The 18,010-nt window shown below is 38.1% G+C and overlaps 1 protein-coding gene across 1 annotated transcript; it reads left to right on the top strand.

Annotated features, from left to right (window-relative positions):
- Positions 1-2,883: 2,883 nt before the first annotated feature.
- slc13a4 (solute carrier family 13 member 4) lies at positions 2,884-17,987 on the top strand. The gene is made up of 16 exons (XM_036577070.1): positions 2,884-3,003; positions 6,542-6,670; positions 10,791-10,927; positions 11,558-11,733; positions 11,940-11,994; positions 12,110-12,143; positions 12,228-12,302; positions 12,383-12,567; positions 13,751-13,870; positions 14,142-14,243; positions 14,366-14,467; positions 14,640-14,746; positions 15,547-15,677; positions 15,767-15,928; positions 16,702-16,839; positions 17,005-17,987. The coding sequence occupies exons 1-16, from the start codon at positions 2,884-2,886 to the stop codon at positions 17,140-17,142; spliced, it is 1,911 nt and encodes a 636-aa protein (XP_036432963.1). The 3' UTR covers positions 17,143-17,987.
- Positions 17,988-18,010: the final 23 nt, after the last annotated feature.

Genomic DNA, 18,010 nt, shown 5'->3' with positions numbered 1-18,010 from the left:
CAATACTTTTTCTTTACAAAATGGTCAAACTTCCACAAAACAATAAAAACACAACACAAAAGTAAACTTTTTAAATAAAAACACTACAACTGGCAACAAGAATAGAAGAAGAGCTACAGTGTGTTGGCTTAGAGTTATGTTTGATCCTTTTTCCACCTTCTGTCATGGACAAACTATGACTGATGACATGGTTTATAATTGTTTGGTCTGAATTTCACTGTAAATTATGGTATGGCAAAGCCTTCTGTTTGAGCCCCTCTAACACAGTCTGTCCCTTTGCTGATATACTCAAGCCTAAGGTTTGGCCTCTTTTTGGACAATGCTGCCCTCCAATACTTACACCTGTATTTCAGAGGAATAGAAACAGCAAGCCTCTGTTTAGAACATTCTTTAAATAGATTCAAACACAAAGAAAGTTCAGTTTGGAAATATGGCAAAGCACAAGTCCCGTTTTCAAACCATGATATGTCAATAAACTATAATAATAAACTTTTGTTTATACAGTGCCTTTCGTATGTTAAAATGCAGCTCAAAGTGCTTTACATAAAACATAAGGAGAAGAAGGAGAAAATAAAAACATTGAGTAAAGAGGGGTAGAAATAAAAACTAATTCTAGAAATGAAAATTCCAAAAATACAAATAAAAAATCACAAAATAATTAAGTAGATGATAAAATAAATTATTAAATAAATAAAATAAAGTAAAACTAGAAACCACAACAGGAGAAATAATACAATATAAAACTAGAGAAGAGCGAACGTTAAAAACAAGTTTTAAGCTGCTTTTTAAAATTGCTAACTGCTTGTCTTATGTCTTATGGGAGGGAGTTCCACAGTTTAGGAGCATATACACTACATGCTGACTCACTGCTTCTTTGTGTTTTGTTCTAGGAATAGACAGTAATCCTGTATTTGATAATCTTACACATTGTTGTGATGTATGATGAGTTAAACAATCTGACATGTAGGCAGGTGCTACAATTACACTTATAATGAGAATTTAAATAAGAGAAGCTAGTACTACAGCACAGAAGAAAAGGGACATCTTCACTTTCTAAACCACTCCAGCCTGCTGTGCAGGTTCAGTGGTAGAGGAGGCCTCCTGCAAACAGTGCTGACAGGGTTTGTTCCCTGTTAAGATCTAAAGAGGTTTAAGGGCGACTTAGGCAACATTGATAGGTTATGTAATGCTACAATGGTTATTTCCTCCCCACGGACAACTTAGAAGGCAGACACACACCTCTTTTGTGGTGTATTTCCATTCATGTCTGTATTACTGTAGTTAAATAATGCAAGGTTAATACCTAACTGTAGCCTTATTGTCAGTTACCAAGAGAAAATAAAAAATAAAAAAAAAGAAAGAGAAACAACCGCTGTCAGAATTTCCACAAAAATTCAAAATTTACATATTTACCATCATCCTGGGGAACTAATCACACAAATAAAGAGTTGACCAGCATACCCACATCCAAAACACAACATATGCTGGTTTTCCTCGTGACCAGGCATGTGGGTCAATGCTTGTATTTATTTATTTATTTATTTATTTATTTATTTATTTATTTTACCAGTGTATGCCCCAAGTGCACGGAGTCGTTTAGTGTTTTATTCACTCTCATTCACCCACAAACTGCATAACGACTAAAATTACGTTCTCCATCGGGCTGGTCTCTTCATAAGGCAAAGCAATCCCTTTCTCAGATTAACAATCTGGTGTTTCAAAAGTAAAGGAGTAGGATTTAGACACTGTTACACAACACAAAGGTGGTAAAACCTGGGTAAATTTGTTGTCGACCATGTTGTCGCGCAGCGCGATCCACTAGCCTATCATGTGACATTGCTTTACAGCTCAGTGCGAAATAAAGCCTCATTGCACTAACAACTTTTATCTAATTCACTGCTGACAATGCTTCAGTATTCCACTAGGTGGCAGTTTACGACCATTTTAAAGTTTAGAGACGAAGCATAATCTGCTTTAACTGAGTCTGTATATTATGCGAAAAGCTGTAGGTAGCACTGCTGTTTTTAATGCTGTAGGGTCTCCGTTTTTTAGTGCTGTCCCTGGCGATTCAGCTGACTGTGGCTGTTGACCGTGAATCCCAAACTGTTTCCTATCAGCCATGTAGTGACCCCGTTTTGGTGCAGAAGTCATTATTTCAGGCTACTGCAAACTAAGAGAAGTAGCTGTCCTGCCTTACTGCTATGATTGGCTAGTGGTTCATTCTCGTACCTGCAGTCTGATACCCCGTCGCAGCAGGCGGGTTTTGTCCACGTACAGGTGTGGATAAATTAGACATACCCTGTTTCCAGCATTGATCTCTCAAAGAGCAAAGGGGGCGCGGTTAGGGCGTGGCTTAGAGAATAAACGCACTTGTAGAGCTTTAAATTTAAACTGCAGCTTGAAAAAAGTTTTTGTCATAAGTTAAAACGAGCGCTAGTTTTCCTTATGCCACTGATTATTTTGCATTTCCGTTTATAACTGACGTTTTGATATCTGCAAACCTTAAAGAAAATGGCGACACACAAATAGGAATTAACAACAGGCAAAAATGAGTTATCTTTTTTGTTAATACATAGTGTGAGTAATAAAAGAAGGATCTGTATACCAAAGAAAAAAGTCATTGCACTGACTATCCGTGCCAAATATAAACTTTAAGGAAAAGACCAACTTAAGGCTTTAGGAGTCTTACAGAAAGGGAAATGCTTGCTTTTGTAGTATCCTAAGTTACAGCAAGAAAGTACAAAAGTTCGCCAAGTTACAAACAGTGGGAGAACCGTTCACAGCTGATTTGTGAGAAGCTCTTCACTGCAAGTTTGGACGCCAGGGAAGAAACGCCAACAAGAAGAAAACAAAGAATACTTCTAAATAAAGAAGAAAAGTCAGATGAGGCTGGAGAGCGCTAGAATGGACCTCTTCAGAAGATTATGGACGGCTCGGAAGCTGATTCTTGTGGTGATGATCCCGCTGTCTCTGCTGCCCCTGCCCCTCATCCACCCGAGCAGTGTGAGTACCTCAGTCTTTCACGCGTTAGGCTTTGTGCTCATAGTTTATTTCTGAGTTTATAGAGTTTATAAGTTTTGAAATAAATACTCAAGTGAAAGTAGCAACCAACAACTTGAGTACTAGGTCTAAAAAGTATTAGGTCCACAAATACTGAGATAACTAGAACTACAGTGGAACTTTTTAGTATATCAAGCATCTGTCGGCATAATAACTTGCGTTTGTTAGGCTATATCCTTCTCTTTTTGTGATAGTTATGGTCTGAAGTAAAATCACAAAGACTCGAAAATGAGAGGTGTGAGCAGCAGCAAAGCAGCCTGGGTACTGTCACCAACAGACCAAAAAAAATGTATATGACTGAAATGGAACAGAGACACAAATACACTCATGTAGAAGTGTTATCACAGTGCAAGTCCATCAAATTTCTTCTTAAGTAGACAAGAGTGGAACTCAGAAAATATAAATGGTTAGTTCTCACTTCAGGCTTGAAGCATCCAATCAGTTAGAGCAGCATTTTTTTTATTTTCCTGTTCGTTAACATACCTTGTTCACCTTAAGGACTTAAGGATCATTAATGATATAACTTGATATAAAAAGAAGCATGAAACTGTGCAATTCTGTGAGACATCTGCAGTAGCAGAATTACTTCTTACCAATTTGGAAAATGTCCAGATTTGGGGTGTTATACACTCTTGCAAATATATGTCATAACTGGATGCCCCCTGACCTCATGTCCAATTTTCATTTAATTGAATGAAGCATGTATGTGTTTCTGGAGAGCACTGTTTATTTGAAACACCAGCAGCTTCTACAGATGTTGTTTGTTTATAGAGTGTTATAGAGATTCATTTTAAGTCCAAGGCCTGCTGATGTCTAACCTTACTGACCCCTCAAACCATCATCTAGTCATCAAAGGAACACACTGTCTACGTTTTATATCTGTGGAAAAGGTATTCCACAAATTTTGCTCAATGACTTTAGCATACTCTCAGAACAATGTTCTCAATCACACTACAACTACACCTGTAACGCCCATCAGAATAGATGACAGCTGCAAATAGATTTTATTGTTCTAGTTGATATGCCAATCAGACACTTACTAATGCCTAATCGGCTCCAGTAATAATGATCAATCCCTTTTACGCCATTAGGAAATGCCATTATCCCCTTTCTGATTGGATTTTCATCAAGAAGCTGACTAAAGATTAGGTTCATTTTGTCACTGTCAAAACCAGTGCTCCTAATCATAGATTAAAAATAAAGACATCATGCATCAGTTAAAATAGCTTCATGCTAATTTGTTCTCACCCATTACTCAATGAATGAATGCGGCAGTTGTGTCAGACTTCAAGATAGTGTCTTCAGCAAACAATTGCCAGATTTTAGAGGGTCTATAGAATGACACACAAGGCTGGCCTGACATCTAATATTCTCCATATATTCTCTACAGTATTTTTTTTGGCAATATGAACTCTCCAAAATCATAATCATCATGGGATACCATGAAGAACAGAAATTCAGAGCCTACCTCCTCACTCAACTAAAACAACTTCATTCATGTGAGACCAAAAAGGCTCCAGGTCAGACCACTTAATAGAAATGAGTAGTGTCTGAATGGACCAATTTCCTTGAGCAACAAACAGATTAGAGCCCAGCAAAGCACCATGTGCTGGCCTGGAGCTTAATCTGCCAGCTATGCACATTACTATGGCGTGCCTTCACCTTTGAGCCCGGCTACAGCCGGCAGGAGACGTGAAACATAAGAGGGAGAGTTGGGAAGGAGGTGAGAGCATGCCAAGCAAAGCTTTATGTGGTGCTCCTGGCTGCGAAACCATGGCCACTTATAATGGTGATGTAGAAATGAATGAGAAGTGTTTTAGTTAAGAGGAAGTAAAGCTGAATGTGTGAAGTCAAGACAAGCAAGTTTTCAGGACAGTCACGGTTTAGCATTGCTGTATGACTATAGGATGTGTGAGTGGGTATTAATGCTGCTTGGCTGCTTTTAGCCTGTTATGAAACCTGATTAAAACATCAATGTTAATCACCTGACTAACTTCCTCTTTGCTACAGCCTAATGGCCATGCATGCGTAGAGCTAGACTAATTAAATCTGTATACATTCTTAAAAATAAAAAGTGTTCGATGAACCACTTTTGTACTTAAAATAACTTTTGTACTTAAAATAACTTTCAATAGATGCTTCTTTAAAGAATTTTTTTTAAAAATGAGAGGACGGGGAAGAAGTTCCACATTAAGGGAGCACCCTTAAATAGGAGAAAATGTAAGCCTTTTAAAAGTTCTGCACACTTACAAATCTCCTTTTCAAATCTCATTCTTCTGTAGCATCGCTCAGAGAACCTCAAAGTAGTTGTCAGGGCCCCTAGATGGTCCACATTTTTCCTCTATCCCCAAGTGTTGCCAGTTGGGTTGGAGCAAAAAACTCTATCTCGGGCTTCCTGAGGATCGGTTTGACACGTTCTTATTTAAAAGACCGCACTGAGACAGAAACATCAGACTTTATTTGCTAACGAAATCTGTAGATGCATCCAGACGTGTTTTATATGCTGTTCTGAAATTCTAGTTCTGCAATTCTGCAATTCTATATTCCAGACTACAAATGGCACTGCCAGGCCTTTTTTTCATACAACAAGGGCAGTCCTCCATTTTTCTTCTCTGAAAAAAGGTGTCCACAGATGTTGGCTACAAAAAGGGGTTTAATTTTATTCATTTCTTAAAACAATGAAAGCTTGCGCGTTGTTGAAGAAGGTTGTGAACAGTTGCAGTTTCTTGCACAAAGAAACAGCCACCTGGCTGTGTTGATGCAATGCCAGGAATGCCATTTCACAGTTCTTGATTAATTACAGCTGAAGAAAGTGGTCCAGCAAGCCATTTAAATTTATGAGATTTTAAAGGGTACCAAAGCCTAGCACTATGTGCCAAATTTTGACAGCAATCTGAAAGTTTCATTTGACAACTTTATTCTACAGTGCATTTTTTTTCAGAATAATTAGCCAATAAAACATATTTATTTAGATGAACAAAGTTTCCCATTCACATCCTCTTTTAGGCTTTTTGCACATGCAAAAACTAGCTTTACTAAGCTGGACTAAATTACAAACTGTCAGTGAGCTTTAACAATGTCTGCATGTTTTAGGTATGATAATAATGAGGTGAAATTATAATATCTTATAGTTGACAATTCAGGCTTGCCAAAAGGATTCTCTAAAGTGATGCCATAGAAGAATCACTGTTGGCTCCGCAAAGAACCTTTGAGAGTCTGATAGTTTAATGAATAGAAACATTTAATGACAGGTACTTTAGAGAACCAAAAGTAGCTCTTCTTTTGGCATTATTTCAAAGAACCCCTTGGCACTTTTAGTTGTAAGAGTGTTGGTGTAACATATTGGTTCTAAGATGTTCTTGAAATAGATATCTACAAAAAACATATTATTGTGATGCATCACATGCAGATATGTCTACACTATGTCAGAGAAGAGAGTTTCTTGACCTACTGCATATTTATGGTACACCTCCATCTGCAGGAGTCATCCTGTGCCTATGTGCTGATTGTAACAGCGGTATATTGGGTATCAGAGGCTGTGCCCTTGGGAGCTGCTGCATTAGTGCCCGCCTTCTTGTATCCACTGTTTGGGGTCCTCAAATCAAGTGAGGTAAGATAATTTTCCTATTTAACACATTTAACACAGTGCCTGATTAAAGCTTTACTATATTCAGTACTCTACAATTGTGATTTTGAAAGTGGAACATTTTTCCCAGTTTCTCTGTAGAGGTCAGTGTGAATTAGTTGCATATAATTTAGCTTTTGAGGGGTGAAATCTTTATTTGTTTTGTATGAAAAACAGGACATTTTCAGAATCTCTTTTTGCAAAGTTAGAAACAGAGACGGGCAGGGGAGGTGTTATGTGTGTGCGAGAGTCTCTGATTAGATTGCGTAATAGCCCTGCACTGTAGGGCCTCTGTCATGTACTCTTGACCTTCTGTGAAATGCTCTCAGCAGCATATCCTAGAAGCACTGCTGCGCACACCTGTATAATTAAAAGGAGCAATGGGGAGTGTCTTTTGTAGGGCTTATTCATGAAAATGCATTAGACATTTGTAGCTCACTGATTAATTAAAGTGTATTGGGCATTAAATATCAGTAAGGTTGATAGAAACATGTACTACCTGGTTTCCAAAAAAGTTGCGTTGCTGTTTTATGTAAATAAAAACAAAATAATTTAAAAATCATGGAAAATGGTACAAAGACAACATATCAAAATTTGAATGTGAGAAATTTTAATGTTTTTTGAAAAATACATGCCCATTTTGAATTTGATGCCAGCAATGTTTCAAAAAAAGTTGAGACAGGAGCAGTAAAGGACTGGTGAAACATCTTATAACAAATTAGGCTAATTAGCAACAGGTCAGTAACATAGTTGAATATAAATAGAGCCTCCCAGAGAGTCTTTTAGAAGTAAAGATGGGGAGAATTTCACCACTTTGTAAAAGACTGCATGGGCAAATAGTGCAACAACTCAACAATAATGTTTCTCAATGTAAAATAGCAACAAACTTGGGGAGTTCATCATGTACAGTACATTATATCATTAAAAGATTCAGTGAATCCAGAGAAATCTCTGTATGCAAGAGACAAGGCAGAAAACCAATATTGACTGCCAGTGATTCTCAGACCCTCAGGTGGCACTGCATTAAAAACAGATATGATTCTGTAGTGGAGATCACTGCATTGGCTCAGGAACACTTCTGAAAACCGTTGTCTGTGACCACAATTCGTCGCTGCATCCACAATTGCAAGTAAAAACTTTAACATGCAAAGAAGAAATCATAGCCCCTTCTCCTGGCTCGAGCTTATTTGATGGACTGAGGTGCAGTGGAAAAGTGTCCTGGGTTTGATGAATCAAAATTTTAAATTATTTTTGTAAATCGTGGACGCTGTGTCCTCTGCGCTGAAGAGGATAGGACCATCTGGCTTGCTTTCAGTGTACAGTTGAAAAGCCAACATCTGTGATGGTATGGGGTGCATTAGTGCACATGGTGTGGGTGACTTACACATCTCTGAAGGCATCATTAATACTGAACAATAGATATGTTTTGGAGCAACATATGTTGTCATCCAAACAATGTTTTAACAATGTCTTTTTCAGGGAAGGCTTTGTTTATTTCAGTAAGACGAGTACCACGTTCTGCAAGTATTACAACAGCATGGATCTGTAGTAAGAGAGGCTGGGTGCTAAACTGGCCGGCCTGCAGTCCAGAATGTGTCACGCCACTGATAACATTCGGTGCATTATGAAACCAAAAATGTAACAAAGGAGGCCCCAAAACTGTTGAGCAGCTGAAATTCTGTATCAAGCAAGAATGGCAAAACATTTCTTTTTCAGAACCACAGCAATTAGTCTCCCAAACACTTCCAGAGTATTATTGAAAGAAGAGGTGATGCAACACAGTGGCAAACAAGCCCTTTTGTTAACTTTTGCTGTCATTATATTTATAATGGGCTTAACATTTTCAAAAAACAATACAATTTCTTAGTTTCAATATTTAATATGTTGATATGTTGATAGGTTGTAAGGCAAAGACAAATGCACAGTAATGTTCTCTGCTCTATGGGAAAAAAGCCTTTAACTTAGTGGGGATTATAAAGTAAAAGTGAAAATAGTGTAAAGGAAAGAAAAGTAGGCTGTGCAATGTCTACATTCTGTTTATGGTCGTTCGAACAATTTTCTTTTCTAAAGCTCTCCACCACTGAACTATAAGAGGATCATGTAGCTAGGCAGTCATCCTGTCTTTGCCTTTAAGATAGACAATATGTAAGTTGGAGCAACTGAAATATCCTGTTTAACGAGAAGTACTAAAGCACAGTATCCAGCTATGTTCTTGTAAATTGTTCAGTGCTGTCTACATATATGCAGAAGGCCAGATGAATAATGGTCATTCTGAAATCAGTTCAGTTCAAACAGTCTAAATACTACTGCCTCCTCTGTACATTCATGCTATTTGTGAGAAATCCCATGAGAAATTGATGATTATGTATTACGGCTCCAGTATCTTGAACAGGGCCAAACAAGAATCGCAGTGGTATAATATTAGATGAAAAGAAAGAAACATTCACATGCGCATTTTGTATAAAAAGTTGGGCTTCAAAATGCCAATGTTTCAAGGATGATGTTTTCAATTTTTAAATTATGCTTATAAAGATGCCATTTTATAAAAATGAAAATGTAATGTTCTGTGTCATTTTATTGTTACAGGTTTGATTATCCGAAGTTGGTTTCTACCAATACCAAATTCAGTTTAAATTATATTTTCAAAGTGGTCAGCAGATCCTGGCCGGACTGTTTCAGGCTGATGTAATCATTCTTGGAAAAAAAAGTAGCTGTCATTCCAAAATGACTTTAAGCCATTTAATGGAAAACCAGTCAAATATATCAGTGTAAATTTGATACCTTTCCAAACAAATGCAACTACCATAAGTGTTCATAATAACACAGATTTTATTTTTTTTTTACCACCAAAGCAAATGTAATGCTTACTTTAATGACAACTGTAACAGTAATAAAAGAGGTTGCAAATTTCAAAGCAAAAAACAAGTTTGAAAATACCGAAGATGAATACATAGAGAGATTTTCAATTTGATGACAGGTCACTTTTCAGCTGCTCTGTGGCTTTAAATGACTTTTTTAACATGATAAAAAGATATTGATATTGATAAAGATATTTGTTGCTTCGACAACTTCATATTATAAGAGTTACTTGTGATGGCCAAAGACCATAAGTCTTTTAACTCACTTGTCTATCAATCATTTGTACCACCCTCTTATAGCATCCAAATTAAACCTGCGGATACATTACGTAAATCAAAATACTGCATCATGTGACTAAATCCCATTGACAAACTTGACAAAGCAACCTGTTATCTTAAGTTTGTGTAATCGTGTTTAGTAAATATGCCCTTTTTACACAAGTCCACCACTTTATGCACTAGTCTGCTGAGCAGTGCACTAATTCTGCCCATCATTTCTTTTGTTTATTTTGTATTTCTTTCTTTCTTTCTTTCTTTCTTTCTTTCTTTCTTTCTTTCTTTCTTTCTTTCTTCCTTCCTTCCTTCCTTCCTTCCTTCCTTCCTTCCTTCCTTCCTACCTTCCACCATCACTAGCTTGGCTCATTTTCATTCCCTCACTTTGTGGCAATATTACTGGATAGAGGAGAGCTCCAGTGATCTAACATGTGCAATATATATTGAGTTACCAGTTTAGGTCCACCTACCTTGTACCTACCCTCTTATCATATATGTGCTGACTGTAGCTCCACCTTGTAGTTGTATAGTTAGGGATTATATCTTTATATTAAATAACCTTTTATTAGTGTTCAGTTTCTGACTATAGGACCACTAATGGCTGAATATTTTTGGTTGGTGGATTATTCTCAACCCAGCAGTAACAGTGAGGCCATGTCAATGTCACTGCAGTGTTGAAAGTTTTCCATGACCCAGATGATATCTGGTCAATGGGTGGTCCCTTTCCATTGATGGACAGGATATGGGGGCTGGTAAATTGAGTAGCAACAGGTGGACTACAGTCAGTAACTGTAATCCTATAAAGTGCATCTATATGGTAGGTGTCCCTAGTACAATGTCCACTGAATGTAGGTACAAAGTAACTACCTAAATAACTGGCAAGTCAGTGTAGTGCAGAGATGGCATATGTGATGTCTGCTACTCTTCTTTTTCTTTCTTTGGGTCCTGTTTTATTTCTGTGTGTATACTTTCAGGTAGCCTCAGAGTACTTTAAGGACACTACCTTATTGCTGATGGGAGTTATATGCCTCGCTGCTTCCATAGAAAAGTGGAACCTGCATAAACGTATTGCCCTCCGCATGGTGATGATAGCAGGGGCCAAACCTGGAATGTAAGTCATTTTCACACACAATTTCACACATAAATGAAATAGATATCTGACTGATATCTGACCTGAAATATATAGATATCTGATTTCTGAACCATGATGATGATCTGAGTGATTCTATATTTTCTAGAAAGTCATAAAACTACTAAAGACATTATATGCTGCATCATATCCCCAGATTTTTATAGATCTTCAATACCTTCTTAGAAACAGCAGATGTGATGCTGATAATGAGTCCTTGGTTTCTCTTGAAATAAGAACCTTTTATCTTTTATACCATTCTACAGATTGTGCAGTCAGTCAGTCAGATTGATTTGTTACTGGACAGTGTTGGCTTAATGCACATGCGTCAGGCTCCAATCCTCACTGGCCAAAACACTGCAGACTTCAGCAAGTTGCCTCGTTAAACACACCTGATTCAGCCCGTCAGCTTATTTGCAAGGCCTTCATGAAGGCAACGGTAAACACTAATATCTGCAGCACTTTGGCCCGGAACGTCCCCAGTTTGACATGCCTGGCTTAATGTGTCTGGCTTTACGGGGACTGGACTAGATGTAATTACATGCTGGTTGATGCATTCCAAGTCGGTTTTACAATGACGTGCTTCAGGCTGGGGGTTGATGTGTTACACAGGTTGGTGCTGGGGTTCATGTGCTGTACAGTATTCCTATCAATGTGGCTGAGTAACACCTCTACCACTGCCATGGTAATGCCTATTGCTGAAGCTGTCCTTCAGCAGCTCATCTACACTGGTATCGCCGACTCCCATGATGACTCTGACACTGTGGAGACCCAAGAAGATGAAAGCGGTAACACAAATCCTTTTGCCAATCATACATAAGAAAAAATCAGAATAAATTCATTTTGCAGATTTTACCATAAAGTGAAAAATACCTGCCTTTTTCAAGCCCACATTTATTGTTCATACACTGGCAACCTGTTGTGCTATTGCACCAGTGCAGTTTTGCAAATATCCTTTTGTTCACCAAGTCATACTTTAAACATCTTTTTGCAGATAAAGAGGAGACCCTAAACAAGAACCACCTTGAGCTTCTGTACCACAGAGACAGGTAGATGTTCAAACAAAAGGGAAAACTTTGCTGTATTGAAAAATATTTGTTTACATCTCAGACTTATGCATCATGTTTATTTGCTGTATTTTCTGACTCATGTTTATTCATACAGTTGTGAGAAACCTGAGCTCTGCACGTTGTCTGAGGTAAGACACATGACATCATTTGAACCTTAATACCACAATTCTGTGAGAACACCATACTCCATTTTTTCCTTCTCTGTACAACAGGAAGCTAATGGTCTTGCACTGAAGCCAGGTCTGGGACCAGACCTTCCAAAAGAGACTAATGGATATTTACCTGAGGTGAGAAGATCAGCACAGCTCAGCAACATACATGATTAAATTTCACATTCCTATAATCACTCATTGCTTGCACTTTTCAGCTAGCAATTGACATTCCTGTACCAAAGAAACCCAAGATTCGGAGAGACTCCTTGTATCCCACCAAGAGGGACCACATGATCTGCAAGTGCCTGTCTCTCAGCATCACATATGCAGCAACCATTGGTGGTCTCATCACAATCACTGGCACCTCCACCAACCTCATCTTTGCAGAACAGTTCAATAAGTATGTATTGCATTATAAATTAAATGAATTAATTTTGCAAGATGAAAGGTAATGTCATAAAACGTTCAGTCATTGGGTTTCCCCTGTTTGAGGATTTGTTTAAGCAGGCCAACACAATCCGCTCAAAATAAGCTTAGCCAGTACAAAAACATCCTTTTTATGTGAAAGAATTGTTGGAGAAAGGTGTATTACACCTTGCCTTATAGTTAGAAAGCTCCTCAGTGTGCTCTGTAGATCTACACTTAGTCAGGAAAGTCAGCAAGAAAACAGAATGCCAAATCTGTCTCTTTAAGACAGGCTTAAAGCTTTTTTGAAGCTACTTTATTAGGCTGATCATGTTTGCAAGCTTACTGTTACTTTTAAATATAAAGTAGAAAAAGGTAATTACACTTTAAATAATAACCACTTCTACAAACTACAACATATCAGTCATCCTCATACAAAATCAGAGTTTGTACTGGGTTATTATGCCAGTTCAGCAAACAGCCCTTGTCAGCTCAAATCTTCTATTGTAAGGAACTTGATTAACTATTTTTCGTCTCTTTTGCTGTAAACAGGACCTTGTACTTTCCTTCCACACCAGAATACAAAGACTGGTTTTGGGGCCCTTTGACCTACAATTAATTGGGTCGGTCAGTTCAAGGAGAATTCTAGTAGTTTTCTAGGGGGTTTGAGACTAAGCACTTTCATGGTTTTGCGTTAGAATTCAAGGAAATCACTGTCTGCAATAAAATATATTCTTTTCTTATTCCAGGACAGTAAATAATCTTTTAGTGGTTTTAGGGTCAGTTTGCCATCTTTTCCCGGCTGGTGTTGTTTCATCAATATGAGATTACAACTAGAGCAAGTTTGCTTAAAATGAGATAATGATAAATGTGTGGAATCAGTGAACTCTTGGAAAGTACAAAGGTTAGCCTGTTTCTTGGATCTGCAGATAACTGTAAAGGTAAACTTTTACATAGTGTAGTTATTATGAGTGAACCTTCATGTAAATTAATTAATGTAATCCATAATGGGTGTATGTTGTTAAGTTTAAAACGTGTGTGTGTGTGTGTATATATATATATATATATATATATATATATATATATATATATATATATATGTATATATACATAAACACATATTGTACTGTGACATATTTTGAACCAATTAATCATAAAATATTCAACCTCTCTTTCAGTCGATACCCAGAGGCGAAAGTCATCAACTTTGGTACATGGTTCATCTTCAGCCTGCCGATTGCTCTTATTATGCTGGTGTTAACTTGGATCTGGCTCCACTGCCTATTCCTTGGATGCAAGTAAGGATACACTGTCTCTGCCTACAAAAACCTTTCATGGTCCTCAAAATGGGTTATTGGTTATCCAGCTTTGTAAATCTGTCAGGTATAAATCTTTACCCAAATTCTTTAGGTACAGATCACTACAAAACTGTATACAATCTATAAGCGTTTCCTGGGAATCTGCTGGTTTAGACATGTGGATGTCTATAAACAGTGATAAAAAGATCCCTGTACTGAATTTCATTAAGGCCACCACAATGTTGTCTCATTGTTAAAACAACTCTAACAGTTTCAGAGAAACTTGTTCATGGAGTAAGAAGCGCAAAACCAAACGTGAGATCCTCTCAGAGAAACGTATTCACGAAGAGTACCAGAAGCTTGGTCCCATCAGGTAAAAAATAAAACAAAAAAAACAAACACAACATTGAGGGTCCCATTAGGATGCCTCGAACTGCAATGTATTTAATGACTGCTTCTACTTTTCAACCACTCATCTTCTTTGTTTCCAAACAGCTATCCTGAAGTTGTGACAGGCCTTTTCTTCATTCTGATGACACTGCTGTGGTTCACAAGGGAACCTGGTTTTGTTCCTGGCTGGACATCCCTGTTTGAGAAGTATGTGAAGACCCCATCCATGAATTTAACGTTTGTCCATAAGTACAAATGTTACTTTAACCAAAGCCTCTGCAAAGCCTACATTATTGAATTCACTCAAGAAGAAAATATGAAAATTAAAACAAGACTTTAAAATGTGTGATTTTGGCATTAAATGCACGCTGCTTTGCAGGAAAGGCTACAGGACAGACGCCACAGTTTCAGTGCTGCTTGGCTTCCTCCTCTTCCTCATCCCTGCACGCAAACCCTGGCCATCTGCATTCTTTAGCAAGAGCAAAGGTCAGAACTTACAGCATTACTCTTCATCACCCAGTGCACTGTACTGGCCACAGCTTTAATAGAAATTGCTAGGTGTAGCCAGGTGCAACATGGGAGTGAATTAGAGAGCTTGAAATATTCGTCCAAAACGTGGCAGGATTCGACTATTTATGTCAAGGTTTGGCTGGGTGATGTCTCAATCATTTGTCATGCTTGGGCTGGGTTCAAATTTTATGTTCATGTATCTCAGGTTTTCAGCCTGTCTCACACCTTTAACAGTTTTGGCCTGCCTTTGCCTAAACTGAAATTAAAACTTAATTTTAGACACATTATAATTTGGTTATTAATTTTGATTTTGTTTATTGATGAATTAATGATTATGACATTGTTGCAACAAGGCACATAAAGACATGTGCTGTCATTAGGAAAACTGAGTTTGTCACTTTGGTCTCCAGTTAGTTGAAGATAGGTTTGGGCAGAAAGTTCTTAGGCTATATTCAGTTTTGGCTTGATTAAATCAGTAGTGCAGGGAAGCTCATACTTTTTGTCTTGAGGGGTCAAAAAGGCTAAACAATATACAAATAAAGAAGGTAGGCAGGTTTCAAATCAAATTTATAAAATGTACTTTATAACATTACACTATATATTGTTACCAAAATAAAAATATGCCTGCTGTCTCATTGCATGAGGGGGTGGGGTTAGGATAACTTTCTAGCAGGCCTGATCAAATGTCAACATGGGCCAAGTGAGGACAGCCTTGCTTTAGCACATTGTTTGGAGGCAGAATTTGGAACATGAGGTTGTCTTCTCTGTTCATGCAGGGGAAGATGACGAGGAAGACGAGGAAGACCCTTTGGCACCTATGATCACCTGGAAAGACTTCCTGAGACTGATGCCATGGGAGATTGTCATTCTGGTTGGAGGAGGTTACGCCCTGGCAGCAGGGTGTAAGGTATTGATATCTCCTTGAAAGTCTCAGTGACATATATGTCAGGGCTGTTAGGGCTACACTAACCACTCTTCTGTTGTTGACTTGTGCAGGTGTCAGGGCTGTCAATGTGGATCGGCCGGCAATTGGAGCCGATGAGTGGCCTGCCTCCATGGGCCGTCACACTGTTGGCTTGCCTGCTTGTGTCTGCAGTGACAGAGTTCGCAAGCAATCCTGCCACCCTCACAGTGTTTCTTCCCATCCTTTCTGCCTTGGTAAGGACACATAAAGGGCAGATTGCAAGGTATAGAATGGTATCGTTGTGACGTAATCCAGCACTGTAAATTCCAACTCTGGACCAGAGATTCTCAAATAGTACTGGGGCATTGAAGATTCTAACGCATACGTTTCCCTGGCACCCATCTCTTCTACCCCTTACCCTATTGCACTGAAGCTACTAGGCTTACAAATGTAACTAACAAATAATGAACACAATTCACATCATACAACTGCACGCATAAATAATTAGACACTTGCCTCACACCATGTTAATTCATCTTAAATAGATATTCTTATGAGGTTTCTGACACAGAAGTTTATTACATAGCAGAAAAGAGTAGTAGCAGTCAGCTGTCTGTTGCCCATACCTTTGTGTGGTATGTCATAGCGTTGGAAACCATAACCAAGTGTATTTGTGCATGCTTAACAATACAGTGTAGTTTGAGGCAAGTGAGTGATGGTTTAGGCATGCAGTTTGCACAATTGCTAAATAATGCAATTGGCACATAATTGGAACTAAGTTTTCGTTTTCTGTTAGCTACATTTGATTTGTCATCAAACTGTTGCTTTTAATCAAAGCAAAAATACTCAGCTGTGGAAGTGCCTGAAAATGTGAAAACTGCTACCTCATACATTAAAAAAAATGTATATATTAGTATTAGCTATAGCTGATTTTCCTGCTTAGTCAATGAGGGAAAAATTGTTTAATACATCATGTTATGTTTTGAAAGGCCCCTGAAGCAACTTTTAATCTCTCTTGCCCTCTCAGTCAGAGACTCTGCAGATAAACCCCCTGCACACACTCATCCCAGCCACCATGTGTGTGTCCTTTGGCGTCATGCTGCCTGTTGGAAACCCGCCCAACGCCATCGTGTTCAGTTATGGACACGTGCAAATTAGCGACATGGTGAGACATCAGCAGTCAATTAAACTGGCCCTCTACTGATGTGCCAAGAACTATAGAACTCATGTTCATGTTCAAGTTCACATGCAATGTGCGCAATCAGCATACATTGGTAAATGCTACTAGTTCAATAATTCATTGTCTGTTATGTCTCCATTCATTTTGCAGGTAAAAGCTGGTTTTGGAGTGAATCTGATTGGAGTTCTGGTCGTCATGCTGGCTATAACCACATGGGGTGTTCCCCTTTTCCAACTGACTGAGTTCCCTGCCTGGGCAGTAATGAGAAATGTTACTGGCAGCTTGTAGCCACAAGGTGGCCACAAGCTTGTGACAGACAGCATTTTTTCCTGCAACAAAACAATGGAGGACACTTTGAATGTATGGCAAAAGAGGCACATTTTTCATTTCCTGTGATGGTCTCTGTTTGTACCCCTCATGTGAAGCGCAATGCCTTAGTGAAACACAGGGAGTAAAAGGCATTTTAATTGGAACTGTAAGCAAACCACATAGCATAAAAAAGAGAATGTTACCAGTTCTTTATATTACAGATCATTGCAGTGTTCTATTATGTACGGAGGTTTTTATAGAATTTAGATTATAATTGACATAAGGGTGACATAAAAATGTGTATAAGTCACTTTATACAACACCTTAAACCATTTACAATAAAAGAAAACAATATGATAGCAAGTACAAATCTCTTATATATATGTTTTTGTATGAACTAAATGTAAAATATCTGTACATCAACAGATTTACTTTTAGATGTGTAATAGGGGTCATTTATCTCCTTTAAAACATGATCAGTTTTATTGTTGCTCCAGCATACTGTAGGTATGTAGGCTCCTACTACTACGTATTCTTTAAAATAAGTGCTGCTGGACTCGGGGTGGGCAATATGGCAATAAAATAACATCAAGATATTTAGTAATGCATCACGATATTTAGTTTTTCTGATTTTTGATAAAAAAGGACCAGTCATAAAAATACTGCAAATAGTGATCTTCATCCACCGCACTGCAGTGTATAAACAGTACGCTTTTAGAAGGTGAAGATGTTGGACGATATGTGTATTACACTGCATGATCTTACTATACCACTGTAAGTCATTTAAACAGCAATTTTGTGTAGCAAATGTAAGAGACATCATAAATCGCTGTAAATACACGTTTCA

This window comes from Colossoma macropomum, unplaced genomic scaffold (assembly GCF_904425465.1).
Source record: "Colossoma macropomum unplaced genomic scaffold, Colossoma_macropomum, whole genome shotgun sequence".
Taxonomy (NCBI): domain Eukaryota; kingdom Metazoa; phylum Chordata; class Actinopteri; order Characiformes; family Serrasalmidae; genus Colossoma; species Colossoma macropomum.
Note: the sequence above shows the minus strand (reverse complement) of the source record. Positions and strands in the feature narration are given on the sequence as shown.